Source organism: Embiotoca jacksoni, unplaced genomic scaffold (genome assembly GCF_022577435.1).
Source record: "Embiotoca jacksoni isolate LCO1_2020_lvr unplaced genomic scaffold, fEmbJac1.0.p SCAF_15, whole genome shotgun sequence".
In the NCBI taxonomy this organism is placed as follows: Eukaryota; Metazoa; Chordata; class Actinopteri; family Embiotocidae; genus Embiotoca; species Embiotoca jacksoni.
The window spans coordinates 12,818,889-12,839,065 of NW_027185285.1; the positions used below are offsets into that span (position 1 = coordinate 12,818,889).

At 40.2% G+C, this 20,177-nt stretch overlaps 1 protein-coding gene across 1 annotated transcript; it reads right to left on the reverse strand.

Annotated features, from left to right (window-relative positions):
• Nucleotides 1-745: 745 nt before the first annotated feature.
• Nucleotides 746-14,165, reverse strand: ciita (class II, major histocompatibility complex, transactivator). The gene is made up of 22 exons (XM_069149706.1): nt 14,047-14,165; nt 11,088-11,147; nt 10,266-10,301; nt 10,055-10,105; nt 8,998-9,102; nt 8,804-8,863; nt 7,909-7,956; nt 6,674-6,901; nt 5,977-6,027; nt 5,661-5,768; nt 5,517-5,579; nt 5,193-5,410; nt 3,736-5,084; nt 3,128-3,664; nt 2,797-2,976; nt 2,641-2,712; nt 2,387-2,467; nt 2,201-2,284; nt 1,961-2,044; nt 1,779-1,862; nt 1,309-1,392; nt 746-1,220 (listed from the first exon to the last, which is right to left on the reverse strand). Exons 1-22 carry the CDS (start codon nt 14,138-14,140, stop codon nt 1,145-1,147), a joined length of 3,753 nt encoding a protein of 1,250 aa, XP_069005807.1. The 5' UTR covers nt 14,141-14,165; the 3' UTR covers nt 746-1,144.
• Nucleotides 14,166-20,177: the final 6,012 nt, after the last annotated feature.

Sequence of the window (20,177 nt, forward strand, 5' to 3'; positions counted from 1 at the left end):
GAAAACAGCAGCAGCTGGTTGGCCTGCTTTGAAACCTCAATAAAGGTGGGAGTTCACACTTGTTACCATCTGCAAAGCATGCTGGGAATAGACTGTAAAATCTGGGCCTGACAACTGACATGACATGTCCTGATGTGATGTACTATAACTAGCTGCTGGACCCGGACTGATTAGCCATGCAGCTGTAAAGCGTACCGTGATTGTAGGTGGACATGAAACTTTCTCACAGTCCAGAAAAAATGATTTGCATCAAACAGTTTCCCTTTTCGTTTGCCAAGATTCAAGCTTGACTTCTTCCAGTAACACATCAACCAATAATAATCATTATGCTTGTATTTATGAGATTCGTTCTGTAAAATAACTCCATTTTACTGCACACAGTGAGGACTGAATTGAGCTCCTTTAGCCGCAGTCTGCAATCACACTTCTGCTTGCATTTTCACCTTCCCTTTGAGATCATTTCCATTTAATTTCACTTTTAAATATGAGTAGAGCTCACCACGTTTTTAACATTCAAAATCATGCTGACCGTCTAAAATGGTGATCATGGTGACATCGAGTAAACATCACTCTGTACAGTCTTAATGTTAAAGGATTCACAGCGGTAACATAGGTAGGAAGCCTTAATACTGTTGAAGATCATTTTGCAAAATGGAGAACAAAAACCTGTTGGGAAGGAAGTGAAAAGAGGTTTTTAATAAACTACTGGAACATGTGAAATGAGTAGTGATGAGGAGCCTAAAAATAAACGTGACAATAATAAACACTTTATTTAAATTGAAGCAATATACAATGTAAAGCCACAGACAAACAGTGCAAACAATGAGATAGTTTTTTTTGTCATAAAAAAGACACTTCAAATGCAGCATAAAAGGCTTTTTCAGGTATTTAAAAAAAATAATCTATGTACAGCTATATCAGACGGATATAGTAGTGCAATGTGCTTCTTTAATTTGAATCACCAAACATCTACAGTCGACACACGGAAGCACTGTGTGTATTTATTAATAAACTAGTACAAGCAGCAAATCAGTAGTTGTTTGCAGTGCAATCTCTTTTTATTCCTCTCACTTTGCTATGGACACACATTCTTTGGATTGTGTAGTGTAAACATGCTTGCAAAATTTAAAAAAAAAAAATCATTCTATTGGCAAAGGATCCGACTGTCCTGCTGCTGAAGTCTCTCAAAAACTCCGCCTGGGATAAAATGGTTCCACATCCTGTGACGAGATGAGCCGAAACAAAGTCAGAAAATGAAGGAGATTTGGACAAAGACACAGTGTGAAGCAAAAGGACATGATAGCTCACCTTAAAGTCTTCATCTTTTTACAGTTTCTCAGACTGGCTCCCAAGCTCTGTGCTCCAACATCTGTCAGCTTGTTATACGTCACGCTGTCAAACAGAATAAATACTTTAAATGTGTTTTCAGAGCATTTTTACTGCACTTAGCGATAGTAACAAATCAGGGGCGACAGACCAAGAAATCAACTATATACATCAAATTTCTATCAAACCATATACTAGAAGTTCCTCTGCTGATGTGCAGTTTCAATTCTTGTTGTTGTTTGCACAAAATCACACACAGAAATAACATTTGTTTGTATTATTTAGATATAGGAACAGATGCTCTGTGTTTTTGCAAGATATTTTGTGTTGAAATATTTTTAGTCATATATGAGGACAACAACACATCATCTGTCTGCTGTGGGTTAGCACACATAAATATACACAGATGAAATAAATAAACGTGTAGTAATATCTGAATTGTGTGGCCTTACTCCAGGTCAGTGAGGGATGTCATCTGTGGGAGGATAGCAGCTAAACTCTCTGCCCCTTCGTCAGAGATCCCATTACTGTAGAGACTGGAACAAACAAAGTGATGGAAAGGGAAGTGAAACTACGTGGCTCGACAAGTGTGTGAATTTGTGGGTGTTGACGAGTACATGTGTGTGTGATGTACCTTAAACAGTGCAGTTTGGGCAGGTGCTTCAGTGTGGTCGTCAGTTTCTTTACTCCCTGGTCTTCTATACAATTCTGTGACAGACTGGGATCCAGAAGGAGAAAACAAACAATTGAACACACATACATCAAGTTCTTACTTTTATAAAATCTAGATGATGCAATTTTATTCTATTTTTTTTTTTTGTCTATTGAGTTCACATAGCTATATAGGTCGAGAAAGGGGGCAACATATACTCACTTAAGTATCTCCAGGGAACACAGTGAGACCAATGCATTAGCCAGTTTCTCCGCTCCTTTGTCCCCTATCTTACAATTCTCTAGACTGAAGGGGGACATAGAGACTGTCAAATACTTGAAAAACATCTCATAAACACAGAGAGTGATGCATTGAGAGAAAACTAGAAATAAAGGTGTGTTTACGTACTCCAAGTGCTGCAAGTTCTGCAGCACTGGAAGGAGATCCAACAACTTAGGAAGAGCCCGGGGACCGATCTCTGGACTGAGCCTAGAAGAACCAACAATGTTATCATCATCATCATGCTTCTCCTTCTCCTTCTCCTTCTCCTCCTCTTCCTCCTGCTCATCATCATCATCATCATCATCATCATCATCATCATCATCATCATCATCATCATCATCATCATCCCTATTAAATTCAAATATGAAATCTCAACTCACTCAAGCTCCAGCTTGTGTAGCTCTCTGACTGCTGGTACTCCCTCTGCCAGGATGGAATCTGATTGGCTGGAACTACAATTGAGAATAATGCACATTTTAACATGTTATAGAGTACATCTAAATGTATGAGTGTCTATGTGTGTTTGTGTGTATTACCTGTCTGATAGACTCTTGTGCACATGTATGTTGACCAGCTTTGCCAGGTGCTCTATGTGACACACTTGTGTTGCTTTCAGAGGGTGGATCTTGAACTTGGACACTGCCCCTTTCAGGAGCTCTTCATCACCACTCTGCTGTAGCTGCTCCCAGAGGGTGATGACATCAGCGATGCATGCCCTAGGACACACACACAGGTTCATTTTTAGATGGTTTGACATCGGTATCAATTGACGATATGGAGCATTGATGAAGACCAAAAGACTAAAGCAGGATTTCAATTAGCCCCATGGGTGAAAAAAAGCTGCTTTTTAAAAAAAAAACGCATTACCTGTATGTCTTGATGTTCTTGAGGCCCACCAGAGCTCTGAGTCCACAGATTGGTATCCCAGAGTCCTCCAGATCCAAACAAAAAGTTCTCCCTTCGGTTGCACCTCGTTCGAGAGCGTTCTGCACGATGAACACATGTGGCAGGCTGAGAGGAACTCTGTGAAATGTCAGGGATTCGGGAAGATTTGCTACCAGACGATTCATCAGTCGTGTGCTGGCAGAGTCTCTGCTACTCTCATCATGGGTCAAACTTGCCTCATAAACATAGTGGCATGTCTCAAGCACCTGGGCAGGGCTCAGGTCACCAAAGGAAAGACCTTCCAAATGTTTTGTTACCACAGCCAGCTTGCTGACGACCACATCTCTGAAGACTCTCTCTGTGTATGAATGAAGCCTCTGCAGTGTTGTCCTGTTGTGGAAGAGCAGGCCGACAACAAATCGCTGAGTGAGCTCCATCTCCTCCCTTTGAGGTTTCGGTCGACCCTTTGGACCTAACTGGAAGGAGAGGGTCTGGAGAAAAGTTCGTTCCGATACAGTCCTGGGGAAACGGAAAGAGTGTCAGCGCACTGAAAGTGAAAGAGTGGAAAAGGGAGTAAACTGTATTTTTACCTTGACAAAGACAAATGGACTGCTGCCAGGTAACTCTTAAGAAAAGGGTTGGCCCACAACAGGACGTGGTCATCATGGGCATCAACATCTTCAATGTCCGTCCTCCGTCTGTTTTCCTTCCTCTCTCCTTTCTGTTCTCCTCCCATCTCACATTTGTCTTCTGCTCTTCCTTCCTCCTTCTCACCACTTGATTCCAACGGCCTCTTCCTCAGGTGATGAGAGAGAAAGAGACCAGTCCTGAGGCCGAACGCCTTGAGTTTGGCAGTTATGGCCTGTCCTTTGGACAGGGTAGAGGACTTGTCTTTGACCCTCTCCCAGGCCAAAGAGCTCAGCTGCAACAGCAACTCCCTGTTCTCTGTTTTAGTTCCTTCCCTGCCAACAGTCATTTCCTCACCCACTTTGTCTTCCTCTTTCTTCTGTTGTTTTGTTCTTCTTGCTCTTTGGGTGTGAGATGAAGTGCGTACCTGTGCTCTGGACGTTGTCCGATTATTTTTGTGACACCGCTTCACTTGAGAACTATTTGAGGTTTGTGTCTGGGTTTCAGATATTTGTGTTTGAGCTGCAACATATGAGTATGTGCCCCCACTGTCTTTTTCCAGTTTTAGACAAAGCACTTGATGACAGAGCTCAGTCAAAGTTCTTGGTAGGACCTCCGAACTTTTGGACTGTTCTAAAACCAGGCACACCATCTGACACAGTGCCGGGTTACAGCAGAGGAAATGTAGATATCTGCTACTTTTTAAAAAGTCCAAAGCAGATGCTCTGAGAGCAAGAGGAGTGAAGTATTGAGACAAATATGTCTCTACATTTGCTGAGGTAAAGCCACACACCTCCAGGAGGCTGTCCACGCGGCGGAGTAGCTGGGTGGCAGCACCTCTAGGCCGGGTGGAGAGTAGCAGAGTGCAGCCTGGAAGAAGGACTCTCTGAAGGATGGCAAAGTATAACTGCCTGACTGTGAAGGTCTGTGCCTTACTGTCTTTCTGCAATGATGTTATGGAGTCTTTTTCTGGAGCCTGGAGTAGAGTTTCATAGTTCTGCAACTCGTCAAACCCATCAAAAATGATGAGCACTCGTTTGGGGGCTGCAAGGATTTGAGCATACACTGTGTCCGGGTCCATGCAGGACGGGGCAGAGCAGGAGAGGTTGAGAAGCAGCGTCTGAAGGCTGTAGGTCGGCTCTGTTAAAGTGAGGTCTTTGCCGTCTAATAAGAAGACAAAGTCAAACTGGGGGATGCAGTCTCTGGACCAGTCAAGGCACAGCTTCTTGATCAGAGTGGTTTTTCCCATGCCAGCGTTTCCAAGCAGCAAAATGTAGCGTTTCGGCTTGTCTCCATTTGAGCTTTCAAAGATCTGAGTAGAGAAGGAGAGACCCCGTGAGTTATAGCCAACAATCAGTTGGAAAAGGAAAAGACACAGACAGAGCTGGTAAAACCTTTGTGGACACCACTTCACTCTGACCTGACTCGGTCCCAGCAAGGTTTTTTGCCGATCTGTATCTCCCATGATGATTAGTTCCTTGTCCAGGCATTTGCTTGTGGTTTTTCCAGAGCGAAGAATCTCTCTCTGGCACACTTGTACTTCCACGTAATGAGAGGTCAAGCTCAGACCTGGCTCCATATCCTGGCAGGTTTGACTCATGTGGACTTTGGCTTCCTGAATGTAGTCCTTTACAACCTCTGAAGCACAAAGCACAATACAATGCTTTGATGCTCCTCCACAAAACATGAATTATGTTTTCAGGAAACTAAAGATAAAATCAGAAGAAAGCATGTTGTAACTTACGTGGAATGTCAATAACAGCAGGAGACTGAGGAAGAGGTGACTCCTTGTGAAGAGACATGATCTCTGAAATGAAACAATTCATAACATTTATGACATGACATGAACTCCGAAGGAGGAAGGAATGAGACAGATACTGATGCTCACCACTACTAGGGGAGACGGGTGAGGCACAAGAGGGAGACATGGCTTTGCTAGCTGTGAGAGAACCTGATGGGGATGAACTCATGTGGGTCGGCGCTACCGCACCGTTCGCTACAAACACAAGAGAAGACAAATTAAAAGACTGCATTCACACACAGTATTTGGTACAGAGTGTCTTCCATGTTTTTACTTTACAGGCAGAACTAAAACTGTAATTGTTGGAACCATAACTAGCAGAACACTGACAGAGTTACATCTCTACATACAAGCACATAAAGACAAACACACGCGCGCACACACAAATAAGTTTTTTACTTACTTGGTGAGAGTGGTGGCACTCGGTGTCTGGAGGGTGGTGAGGCAGCAGGAACTGTATTAAAAACAGTGGTTAGAGTATGCACTGCTGATACAGTACAGGCACAATAAACATGAGATAATAGCACACAATTTTTTTTTTTTAAAAACCAAAAAAACTCCCCTAACACCTTAAAAGGGACTTAGATGTGCTTTGTCCTTTGCTTTCATTCAGTACTTCCCGCCTCTATCTCCACCACCCCTCCATCGCTTGCCAACAGCTCAAGCTGGTATAATATGGGAAACATCCCGCAAGAAGACAGGATTGGCTCCTTAGGTATGTGACGTACAGTATGAAACCTTGGCTGACCAAATCCATGTGTCCAAGTATATCGTTGGTAGGCTGCAGTTCAGTTTAAAGAAAAGAGACCCAAAGACTGAGGCCTGGCAGACTATGCTTTTAATGCTGGCAAGTCTTCAAAAAAACCTGTAACATAATTCCTTGTCCCAAATTATCTAACAAACACACCATTAAGATCCAGTAGGACTAGGACTAAGATTTTGGCAGAGTAAGTATGGAAATGTTTATGAAAAGTGGCCTGTTGACACTCTTTTTATGTTATTACAGGTGTGTGATTGCTAATATAGCTGCATCTAAGCAACACTTCTTAACTTGACGACTGGATTTAATGGGGAATTAAACCCTACAATGGTTGACTCACCGAGTATGTATGTCGGTGCAGCAGCTGTGTTGGGTAGCGGCAGCTGAATAACAGGAGGAGGAGGAGAGAGATGGACAACCTGGTACCCTGGAGAGTCCGGGATGGTGATGAACTGAATGGGAATGCGATGTGCTGAAGGGGAATGGTAGACATGAAGGATTTTTGGTGGCGGGGTGGACATGCCTCTCACAGTCTCTGTTGGACTTGGCCATGATCCTGTGTGGGCACCTGCAAAACAACCACAACGTATTTTCTGCAAGCAGGTTTTGTTGAGGAGTCGGAACGATGAAAACAGGCGTACAGTCCAGTTATTAAGAGATTTAATTCAATTCAGTTTTATTTATAGTGTAAAATCACCATGGAACAGGGTACTGGTACACATTACAAATGCAATAACTGACAATGAAATATTGGAAATATTAAAATAAAAAGTAAACAAAGAGCAACCTCATTAAAATATCATTGCCAGACCAAAAAGATAGTAAACAGCAGAGTAACTTAGTTAAAAAAAATACTGATAAAATGTCAATATTGGAGGACAATTTAAAACAACATGGTGTCGTAGCCACTGCCAGGAGAGCAAGTGAGAGCATAAAGATGGGATGAACGATGTCGATTTAGTGTGCCCTTGTTATAAATTTAATTAAAAAGGAAAGTGTTAGGCATATTCTTTTGTCAAAGACGTAAAAGGCATTCTTATTGCAAACAGAGACTTAAAAAACAACTACTAAACTGGACATTTTTAATCACATTGAGAAATAAAATGGATCTTTAAAAAGCAGCAAATTAATCAGGAGGAAGTTCAAGTGAGGTAAAAGTTATTCTTTTGATTCATCAATGTGACATTTCATCTGATGACTTCAAAATTAAACTTCCTGTTTCTTGACCTGCATTCCAGAGCCTCTCAGGAACCAAGTCAAGCAGGACCAACCAGCATCTGTTTCAGCCGTGAGTCTGACGTACTGCAGCCTCATGTGATTTACCTGGTCTGTAAAATGGCTCTCATGTACAAAGACTTCTGATGTTTTGGTCTCTTTAATGTATCTTTAAAATTACAGCTGCATATTGGTATTTGGTATTTTACTGTGCAGTTGTAGCTATTCCCTTGATATTTGAGTCATGTATTCTCTTAGGCCCTCCCTTATTATTTTTCACTTTCTTATTGCCCCTTCAGTTTAACAATCCAAACAGATTCCCTGAGAATACATTTCCAGCAGGAGTCGGTTAAAACTCACCTTGAACAACAGCTGGCTCAGCCTGCGTCTCATTGTTTTTTGGTTGACCTGGAAGAGTTGAATAACCAATGTTAAAACAAGGTTTTTAGCTTACCTCACATGGAGACACCAAAGAAACCCAGAACTGCCAGTCTGAATACTTCTGACCATAAATTAATGATTGGTCCTTTAGGACGCCTTTCTATGGAGATTTTTTTTACTGCATATCTTATTGGAAAATATTGTTTCCGGGACCATATCTACGTGTTAGTGGGCTTTAACTCCTTAACTATGAATCAGGTGACCCTCTGAACACATGCTCTTTTAGATTTTTGACGCATTTGCCCTTCTAAATCAGGCAGCCATTGGTTTACCTTCATTGCCATATGATATAAAAATCAATTAAGAAACTCTTGAACCTTCCACATTAATTTAACATGAATGCTGACTTGATGATTCACTTGGTCACTATGACAACTAAAGAAATTCCCCAAATTTCCCAAAGGATGGTCATAACATGAGAGCCAACAGCTCCCTGAAAGTATACCAACTGCATCCACATGTCAAAAAGACAGTAAGATGATTTGCAAAATGGTGAGCAAGTACTTAGAGTCAGTGAACTCAAATATGCAAAAGCAGAGAGGATTTACGGTTGTTACCAGATTGTTAAACAGAAAGGAGAAAGGAATACCAGTAACAAAAAACATTGTTGTTCAGTTATGGTTAGCTGATTTGAATATTGGGTAAATATAAGATTGGACTCTGGATTGTTATGACTGACAATAAAAAAATACAAGAGGACAGCGACAAAACATTAGTTATGAGGCAGGCTGGCTGATAGGAGAATGACCAGGTTATATATTTTGCTATGTTACACATTTGATGTAGAAATGTAACAAAGGAAGAGTCTGGTCACCTGTTGTTCTTTGCCTTTTTGCTGTGGGGTTCTCATTAGTCCATAGTTGTGACTGGGGGACTGGAAAACAAAAAGGTAATATATAAACCTGCTGCACAAACAAGTACAACTGATGAATTGGTACAAGTTTGCAGACTTTTGTAACTCTAAGCCTAAAATTGAGTTTAGTAGGTTCTTGTTGGCTGGTAGTTTACCTCTCTTACTTTTCCTCCTCGTTTTTGTTTTGTCTGTTTGTTTGTTGTTCTGTTCCTGCTGGTGGTCCCCAGGGCTGGGTACTTCTGTTGCTATGGGAACGTCACCTGAAGTGTATGGAAGAGGAAGTAAAACAATCAGTGAAGCAGTTAGGAGACACGAGAACCAGAAACTGTGGTTACTGTCATGCATTTCAGAACTGAGCTAAAAATTATGGCCGTTAAATGTTGTTTTTAGACATGCTGATGACCCAAAAACAGAACGGAACGGAACTTGAAACTTCACTGGAAACTACCGCTGCAGTTGAATGCCTCTGCCAACCAGTCAAGTTTCATTTTACATTCATGTCCGTCAGAGCTCATATAATATATGTAGTGAAGACTGTCAAGGAATTCAGACAATAAACCCGATTCAGATAGAAAACAAGTCCTAACGGTAGACGACGGTTCAATTCTAGATGTTGCTACAAAGAAGCCACGAAGTCTAAAAACATGGACGCTTCACACAACATCAGTGAATGTGAAATATGGTCAGCATCTCCTCTCCTGTTCCTGAGTGATTTCACTGAATAACAGTCAGAAAAAGATTGTTCCAGAATAGTTTTGTGAGGACAGTGTGACCTCCGATCATATCAGTTCATCGTGGAATCCAAGTGAAAGTTGGCGAAGAAATTACCTCAAAGTGTTCATGAGATATGGCTTTTTTCACAGCCATCCGACAGAAGGAAACCATAAATAAATAATGTCTCCTGCCATGGTGTGGAGGTGTAAAAGTGTTTTTTCTCTTGTATTTATTTGGTGTTGTCTGAGTGTCTACTGAGTGACTACATTGTTTTATTTATTTAATTTTTGGCCATTTCCTTATCTCTCTTACTCCATTAAAACCCAATAAAAAAGAAGCCTTACCCTGTTCTTTACCTGACAAAATACAGACATTACCATAAAGCCTGGTTAATGCACAGTATGGAAAATTAGTAAAGTTATTTGCATTTCAGGAACAAACATATTTTGTTACCTAATATTTGTCAGCAGTTGCAAAAGAACAAGACAAATTTCTTACCGAGTTCATCCGTGTTCTTCAACGATGAATCATCAAAGAGCAAATTTGTATCTAGGAGGGAAAACATGTAATTTGTGTAAGTTACGTAAATACATGTGAGTTTGTGTCTAATTACGTGCATTGTATGATAATACAAGCAACATGAAATACATCTTTCACCTGAACAAATGTCTGCTGTAAATGAGTGAATGAATGTTTGGTTGCAACTTACCAGGGTAATCAACCATCATGTATTCTAATAAATCATCTGAAACAAATGATAAACATTATCAGAGAACACACTTGCAACAGTTTGCTATACCGCTCATTCAGAATTCCTATAGGGAACCGTTTAAATTTCATAATTCATCAAACCTGCATATCTGTTTGTGGAACTGCTTTTCTAAATTGTCTCGATTACTTTTTTGCGTCGTACCGGACGAATCACAACTTTATCAGCATAAATTAAGACAAGGGTGGAAAATATTCCAGTTCCTGCAGGAGTGCTGGGTAGAAATGACCGAGAAGACCACACAACAACAACACAACAAGCTACAGGTGAAAATGTTCAGCAACTACAACCCCCAACTGCAGTGGTGCGGGGTCTTGATTCAGTTGATGTCTTGAAAATGTCAACTATATCACTGATTTGATTATCTAATCAAAACCACCTCACTATATTTTATATTGTCCTTTCTGATGATGATATCAGTGTATCATCAGTTTTGTTTCATTCATAGGCAATTGGAATTAACAAGGTCAGGTTCAGACTGTGTTGGATAAAAACAGGGCATAGCAGATCTCTTACTTCATCATCACCTGAGACCATAATTTACAGGTTCATCCAGTCATTCAATTTTCCCATGTGTTTCCAGAAGAACCTGGATTTTAGTATGTTATATGAGTCTGTTATCTGTTATCAGAGCAGCTTGGAGCCAGAGGTGACCATATTTGGGCGAGCTGGAGCATCTGACTCAATCTGATTGAAAACCCCATGATGCCACGTCACGCCCTACCTGGCCTAATATCTAATTGAAGATGCAACAACACCAACCTGGCAAATCTCCAAATTCAGAGATGAAGGGGTCCTGGTCCACTTCCAGCATTTTGGCATCTAATAACACACACACACACACACACACACACACACACACACACACACACACACACAGAGAGAGAGAGAGAGAGAGAGAGAGAGAGAGAGAGAGAGAGAGAGAGAGAGAGAGAGAGAGAGAGAGAGAATAACAAATAAAAGAGGAGAATGGTTAATTACAGTCTTTGGTCCTTGATAACAAAACATGAAAATACATAAAGTACTATGTGGAAGTTGCACTAAACTGATGAGATAACATCAGATGAAGGTTTGGCAGAGTCACTGCTGCCACAGCTTTCTTATTTGTTATCAAGCTTGACACGTTTCCACATTAAGCTTCAGAATTTCCTTTTTGCTGTTGTCTGTTACATAGCTAAATACGTGTTGAGCAAATCTACCTGAAAATAAAACACAAGTCATGAATATTTATGTTTTTGTGCCAACAGTCTGATTGTAAACTTAACACTTCTCCTCCTCAGTCTGGCCAGCAGTGTTTGAAGAGGGTCTGTGGAGCATTTAAGCCAAATGTACTAAAGGAAATTTTGTACCACATTACAAGCAAGTCAAAATGTCACTTTGAACAGTTTGATAAATACAGACCCCCTATTCCTATATATGTTTTTTTGAAGGTGGAGAACTGCAGCATGAAGCAATGATTTGAGGGGCACCTCAGAATCCCTTTCTGGGGGATTCCAGAATCCCTTTAGTTAAAACAAGCTAAAAATGCCCCAAATTATATTATTAATAAGAAATGCCATTAAAGACAATAGAAACAGGTTGTTTGGGAAAGTCAAGGGCAGAGGAAGGAGAGTAATAGGAAGGAGAGAAGCGAGGACACTTCTGTTCATTGTTAGGACCGCAGAGGATGGTGTGTAAAGAGAAGTCTTGTGCTACTTTGAGGTCTCCTTACTTCCGTTTATAATGTGTGAATGTGTCAGAATGCTCGACTGTTAAAGAAAACTTTAAAATCCATTCGAAGAAAGAAAGAAAGACAAACTTTTGATCATTACAACCCCACTGCATCAGCGAGGTAAAGCTATAACATTTTAAGAGGAACAAATATATATGTATGTCCTGTAAACAACAATGCATACAGGGACCATAACTGAAATAAGTGTTTCTGGCATTTTGGATATAATATTATGAACCAATAAAGACTGGTTGACATGGGCCTGAATGTCAGACCACCTGAGTCCATCAGATGTGTCCGCAGGCTAAAACCTGTGATGTCTGATAATAAATGAAGTACTGGTTCAGTATACAGGTAGCATTGGGACTCACGGCTGGTCATGTGAACATTTGAAGGAGTCTGTGTGCACTTCTGACTTGAAGAAAATTGCAACTTGTAAAGGGGTTCCCTTTTGTCTTGCAAGGTGTAACTTATACTTTGGAGGCACCTCAGGCTAAAGCTAATGTTGGTCTTCCATTGAGAACTTGCACAGCCCAAACACAATTACTTTTGTATGATCAGGATCAATCTGTATAGAATGAGCCATGAAACCTTGGACAGTAGAAGAGACAACATCACTTCTGGTACCAGGGAACCTGACATGCATGCCTCAATGACTCATTATCTTGTCTACACTGAAACACAAAACTGACTGATGATCTCATTCATCTGGAGAGAGGTAAACAAAACAATACCCCTCCCATGTTTATTCTATGATGGCGGGTATAGTTCCCATGTTTTAGGAGCTGCGCGGTCATTAAAAAAGTTGACCCAGAAAAAGGTGCTTCTGCTCACTTCCAGTCAACACAACCATGACAGGTGGCATGTAAAGAGATAAACGGGCACTTCATGGGGAGATTTCACAGCCAACTTTTCTCTCAGTCCTGGGATCTTTTATTCTCAAGATGAGTGACCCCCCTCAGACACACACACCCTGTCTGAGTAAAAGCCATCAGATCTGACTAAAATCTCTGCTTGTATGTGAGAACCAATACATCTTGAATGAATCATGCATCAACTGTTTCCGATTATGAATTAACTTTTAGTTTGCAATTGCTGCACAGGTTAAGGGTGGAGATCAGACACAAAACTACTCAGGCTATTTCAACCTAGTGTCGAGGAAATGGATTATAACGATCGATAACACACAAAAGGACCTTTGTAGCTTTAATATAGCACCGTGCTGCATGCTCTGACACAGGAAAAACCCTCAGTAAAAAACAACAACAACGAATAATAACTGCATACAACTCATCAAACAGCTATGGTGAGAAAAGCTGCAAGAAAGTAAAAATGAGCACCGAATAGTGTTAAAACCTGGTCATGAAAGTGTTAAATACCTTGTTTATTCATGTACACACGCGCGTCGCCATGCTGCCTACTACTGTAGTGTTTAATGTTGCCTCAGTGAATGCGCAATTAAATCATGGCAGTTGCCTGGAAATCCCCCGGAAAACCATTTTTCACAAACACTTCTGGACAGCAACTTCATTGTCGCGCGCGGGGGGTCCTGGGGGGTAACCCACTCAGACACCAAACCACAGCAGGCGCAAAAACGTTTATCCGCCCCACTCTTCGCCCCCAACTAAAAAAGTTTATTCGCCCAATGAAGTGCAACTCGTATAAAAACATCACAGTAAAAGTAAACGTCGACTCTCATCAAAGTAATATTAATTTAACTATTTCAATTTAGATTATTTACAGTCAGAAAAAAATAAAATAAACCTAATGCATATTTCGGACCTATTTCTTTAACTGACCACTTCACGCACAGACAGTTATACATAAAGCTTCTATCATTTGAGAAAAAATTCCATAAAACAGCTCGATATCATGAACAGATGGCTCAGATAAATCGAGGAAAAGCACAACTGATGTAAACCACCCGACATCTTTCCTTTTCAAGCCTGCGCACTTGGAATAAACGCGCACTCCCTGCCCCATCAGCACTGCATGGAAGGTCATATTCACCTGTCGGGTCTCCCTGGATGATGCTCAGGACAGCTGAACTTCCTGCTGTATTTTCCCCGATGCGCAGCAAACTCCAAGCCGCGCGAAATTTCATTAATCTCAGTTTATATTCTTGGCTGACCTGCCGCTCCAACAAGTGCGCACAACCAGCAGTCTCACAATAAAACGTTGCTTTTACTTTCACTTTTCAGACACGCCAAGCTGAGGCGCGTTGTTGCGCAGAGGGTCGACATCAGCAGCCTATTTCTGTAACAAAACTGCAGTTTCTGTTTAAATCTGCAGCTACTGATCAGCAAACAGTTTTCCAAAACCAATCAACCATCACTTCTTCAGTGACCACCTGGTCAGTGAAAACAAGGTCACTGGTTCTTGTGGCAGTAAAATTAAAGCTAAAATTAACTGACCACGCATTACCACATTCACAGCATGCTCAAATGTTGTGGATTTTAAACCAGCAACTCTATCAGCCAATCTGGTGAAAGAAAAGAGCTCCCACCTTTCCTCTCCTGTATGCTCCTAATTGCATCTTTTAATGGAGTTCAACAGGAGCGCCTTTGCAGGTGTGTCCAAAATATTTTTCTCACAGACCACTTATTCATGTCATATTTCTGTAACCTTCTGCACTTGGCCAACAATCTAAAATAACCTTTTATTTTTATTTATTTTTGTTACTTGACCTTTATTTCACCAAGAAGTCCCATTGAGATACAAGGGAAACCAGGCCAAGATAGCAGCTCTAACAATTCAGACATATTAAAATGCAGCATACACAACATACAATACAAAATCCACAATAAAACAGCAAACCAGTGATTCAAACACAGCAACCTCTTAAGAGAAACAAACACATGACTCAGTCACCACATTCTTTATGATGCCCTTAAATTCATCGATTGATAAGAGTGTGCCTGATTTTAGATAACTTTGTGGTGTATTCCATGACCGAGGTGCAAAGTAGGAAAAAGCACTTCTTCCCAGATATGTCAGAACCCTGGGAACATTAAAAAGGAAGCACATGGAGGAGCGTACCTCGTAACCACCAGAACAAGAACAGAGAGGGTAATAGAGGTATGCTAGAAGTTTTTAGACTCTGCGAGTGGCCAAGGATGCCTAAGTTTATAAAGAATGCAATGGTGAGTAAGGGCCTTAGCATCTTTAATTAAAGGTGGAGTTGCATGGTTCACTGGATCAAAACTCCTTAAAATGGAGGAGGCTGCATGTTTATACAAAATGTCACCAACGCCAATCCCCGACAGAAAAGTGGCTTCCATAAGTTTTTTTCTTGGCATTGAATGTAATATAAGGTTTATTTCTGGAAAAAAAAGACAATCTTCACTAAGCTTCCGAACTAGATTAGCAATATGTATGTTAAATAAAAGTCCCTGACATTGATGATTTGTTACTGCCCCTATATATATATACTGTATATCTATATATATCTATATAGTGTGTATATATATACATATATATAGTGTATTTGTACACTATATATATATGTATATATATACACTGTATATACTGTATATATATATGTATATATACTATAACTACATCTGTAAGTACTTTCATATGATTTTGAAGGAAGTCTCAGTTATCTAGGACATTTGAATTATTGTTATTATTAAATATGAACTTTTCCTTCATTTATCTCCACATTTAAATCTCTGTTTTCTTTTCTAAACAGTGCTACCCGCATGTGCGGTCAGCCTAAATGCTACATGCAGTATGTTAATGTTTGATTCTTTTGTGACATGGTTTTACCTGTCCGGTTCCAACTATGTGACCACACCTGTATAAAACAATCAGAAAACACCAACCCACATGCAGCGTCTCTTGGTGGACAAGGAACAATGGGGATTTTCAAAGTGGAAAATACCTACTCCACCAGTTCACTGCTGTCAATCAGATAAACAATTTCCGGGCCAAACTGCCACACACATTACAACAAACAATGAGTGTGTATCGACATATAGTTTGTACATGCATGACCAGAAACACAGTCATATGTCCCTCATTTCAGAATACATTACATTGATTTACTTTCATTTCCTACAGACTTAACCTCAGATTAAACCAAATCTTTGCACTAAAAACTTGTGATTTATGTTATAGGGACTTGCTTTTTGTCTCCAGAAGGAAGTCGAGTCCCCACAATGTGACTACGAAACAGGTTTACGTCCCAACATCATGAATAATACAAACAAACACACACACACAAAGCCAATCCTCGGAAACATGATTCTCTAACCTGGGGTGGGACGGTGAGAAGCAAAAACAAAGAGAGGCAGAGGTATCGACTGTTTGTGATATGCGGCTATTCCCAATTCCCAGTTATCATTAACTGAATAGGGAATAAATCGAAACACATATAAATGCCATCAGATAAATAATAATCACCTTTACCCAAATAGACAGATAACACAATAGGTCATACTCATACTGTATGTATGAAACTGAAGCACCACCCTTGTAATTGAGTCACAAAGCAGCAATCTCCAGAAGGCTGAACATTATCAGGACTAGAAGCTCTCTGCCAAAATTTTGTCTTATATCAAAGTCCACATCACCTCTTCTCTGTCTGCTCCCTCCAGTGGTTCACTGAAGCCAAATTCAAGCGTACTGTATGTTAGGAATATTTCAAAGAAGTCACTTTTGTGTTCATGTTAAACTTTGGTCTTCAGGTTGAGTGCTTCAGCTTGAGGATTCATCTTTTCCTTTCTCTTTGTAATAGAAATACAACATCGTAGGTCTGTACACAGATTTGGAAAATACTCCACTTCAGCCTTAATTTAGTAAAAGTATGAAAGTATTATCAGCAAAATTGACTTAAAGTATCAAAAGTAGAAGTACACACTATGCAGTAAATGTTCCCGTTAGTGTTTTATTTTATAAGATGTTGTGCATTAATATTACAGTTGCATTAATGTGCATTTTAGTGCTCTAGTTAATTAAGGTTTAGCTAATTCTAACTACTTTATGTACTGCTGCTTAGTTTAATCCACAATAATGCATCATTTTCTATAATATTATCATGTTTGCATCATTTCTGCTCTGTTCGATCCATATGTCTCTAAAAGGTCAACAATCTCAGAAAAATAAGGCATTTTGCGTCGATTCCAAGTGGGTTTTTAAAGAGTTTTTTTTCATCTGAAAAAGTAGGAGAATTTTATCAACACAGGAATATGTAATCCTTCAGTTTATCAGAAAGATTCAAATTCACTGAATTTGGAGAAATGTGGTTTTCACTGGACAGAAAAGGTGTGAAAAACTGTAATCATAAAAGTAACTAAAGCTGTCAGACAAATGTAACGAGGTGATAAGATTTAGTGGAATCAAAGTATATACTTGCATAAAATTAAAATAAGTGAAGTACAAATATCTAAAATTTGTACTTCAATATAGTATTCAAGTAAATATACTTAGTTACATTCCAGTGCTGTCTGTACAGAGTGTTACTGTGCATTTTACTGTACATGTACAAACAATTACTCTTGCCATGATTTGGGAGCTGTATCATTAACTGAACAGGAAATAAATCGAAACACATAAATGCCACCAGATAAATAATAATCACCTTTACCCAAGTAGACAGAGAACATAATAGGTCACACTCATACTGTATGTATGAAACTGAAGCGCCACCCTTGTAATTGCATCACATCGCAGCAATCTCCAGAGGGCTGAACATTATCAGGACTAGAAGCTCTCTGCCAAAATTTTGTCTTATATCAAAGTCCACATCACCTCTTCTCTGTCTGCTCCCTCCAGTGGTTCACTGAAGCCAAATTCAATCTGTTCTCTCTTTAAGATGTTATCAAAGACATTTTATTGTCTGATCAGACCTTGCAGCAAAGAGGTTGAGCACATGTGTTCTGGGTCATACGATCACAAGCAAAAATTAAAAAAATTAAAAAAATAAAAATAAATAAATAAATAAATCGTTTTTTTGGTTACCAGAAGAAATATCCTGCATAATTCTGCAGAGCACAGCTGAACTGGGCAGAAAGTAGGGGAGAGGTACTTGCAAACTGAGCTTGCGGCTAATAAGCAGCTGTTTATTTACTAAACAAATAATCATTTTTAAAAGGTGATGCTTGTTTGAGCTCCTCTGGCTTCAGTTTTTTCTTTTGGTTTACCTTGTCTGTAATTTCTGACATGCATGAGACCCACAGAGGTAAAAGAGCCACTGCTCCCTTGCACAGTTCATTTGTCCACCGCAGCACAGAGCCCAACCTTTTCATACTCACTGGAATAGTCAAATAATCTTAGCCTGAATCGACATTATCAGGTCGAGCCTGACAGTTCTGGTTGCGAATTATTAAATCAAGTGTTCAGACATTTAGAAATGTGAAATTTATCCTCCATTTAGACTAAAGGGAGCATTAAAATGAGGCTTGAGTGTGCAAAGATGTCTCAACTTGCTAACTACCTGTTGCTCCTCTCCTCTCATGTCTGCAGAGTTTCACCTGTTTATTCACTTGTATATTCACGTGATGTACAAGTTCATCGCATGTACAGTGAGGAAGTGAGATACAATCACAAGTGGTCACTGGAGAGGAAATTAAATGCCAAGTGTGAACAGATGTGTCTTTTCTCTTGATGACTTACAAAGCCCTACATGACCAGGCTCCATCATATTTTAGAGATCTTATAGAACCATATAATCCTAGCAGAGCACTTCGCTCTCAGTACGCTGGTCTGCTTGTGGTTCCTAGAGTTTCCAGAAGTAGAATGGGAGGCAGAGCCTTCAGTTTTCAGGCTCCTCTCCTGTGGAACCAGCTCCCAGTTTGTGTTGGAGGGGCAGAAACCCTCTCTAGCTTTAAGATTAGACTCAAAACGTTCCTTTGTGATAAAGCCTATAGTTAGGGCTGGCTCAGGTAGACCTGAACCAACCCTTAGTTATGCCGTTATAGGCCGACGCTGCTGGGGGACCTCGTTACACGCTGAGCTTCTTTTCTTTCCTCCTACTCTTTAACTGACTCATACCTCACCATCCTTTTCTCTCCCATATCTTTTTCTTATTATCTGTTATCTCCATTCAGTTCCCTCGCTCGCATAGTTTCTCTTCTTTCTTTTGCAGATGTCCCGTCATGGAGCTGCATGTCTCTGCCCTGCGCTTGTCGTCTCCACCAACAGTTCTTCTCTTCTATCTCTATGCTGTCCTTTTCTCTCTCTGCTCTCCCCTCACCCCAACCAGTCGAGGCAGATGCTCCGCCCAACCCTGAGCCTGGTCCTGTTGGAGGTTTCTTCCTGTTAAGAGGGAGTTTTTCCTTCCCTCTGTTGGAGGTTTTTCTCCCTTAAAGAGGAGATTTTTTTTTCCCTCCTTGCTTATGTGGGAATTGTTGAATTGTTGGGTTTCTCTATAATATTGTAAAGTCTTGCTGTAAGGACTTTAATGTGTTAAGTGCCATGAAATAACCCATGTTGTGATTTGGCGCTATATAAATAAAATTGAATTGAATTGAATTAAGGGCTGTCCATTTATGATCAAATCACCCAGAACACGTTAATGTCAATTTAAACCACCTTAAAGTTCTTCTTCACTAGAAGTGCATTTAGTTCAGGTGCATTTAATTGTCCATCAGTGTGAATCACAGACTGTGCAGCTTCTGGAGGAAATTACAGAGAAGTTGCCTTGGAATTAGGAAAACTATGAGATAGGCTGGAAATCTGGCAGCTTCCCATGTGCTCTGTAATGCTGCAGTCAAATGGAAACCAAAAGTAAGACACACCTTAACCACTAAAGCCTCCTGGCATTACCAAAACAAACAAATCAAACACTGCATGTCTGATCCGGCCTGGCCTTTCAGGAGCAGCAAAAACAAAACGGAAAGCACCTAGACAACCTAGACAGAAAAAAACGTTTCATTCAGCTTTGATGAATCTCATGCAAACATGACATCAAGGCCTTGGCAGTATTCTTGTAACTTTCACATTTCATGTAAATGAGGAGTTACAGGAGTAAAAATGAGGGAGAAGAAAAGAAAGAATATAAATTTGAACCATGTTGAGCTGAATTTAAATAGGACAAAAATATAATGATTACTGAGCACAAGCTTACCCCAGTGTGAATCCACATTGTCATGGAAGTCTGTTACTCTGTTGGTGCTGCAGGTTGTTGTGCTATCAGC

Bases quoted from the DNA above. Each gene is read 5' to 3' on its own strand.
- ciita (XM_069149706.1), bottom strand. From the start codon at position 14,140: ATGAAATTTCGCGCGGCTTGGAGTTTGCTGCGCATCGGGGAAAATACA. The intron at 8,864-8,997 runs GTAAACTACCAG...TTTGTTTTCCAG, and splicing joins GAGGAGGAAAAGTAAGAGAG to TCCCCCAGTCACAACTATGG. The intron at 5,085-5,192 runs GTCAGAGTGAAG...TTCTCTACTCAG, and splicing joins CCTTGCTGGGACCGAGTCAG to ATCTTTGAAAGCTCAAATGG.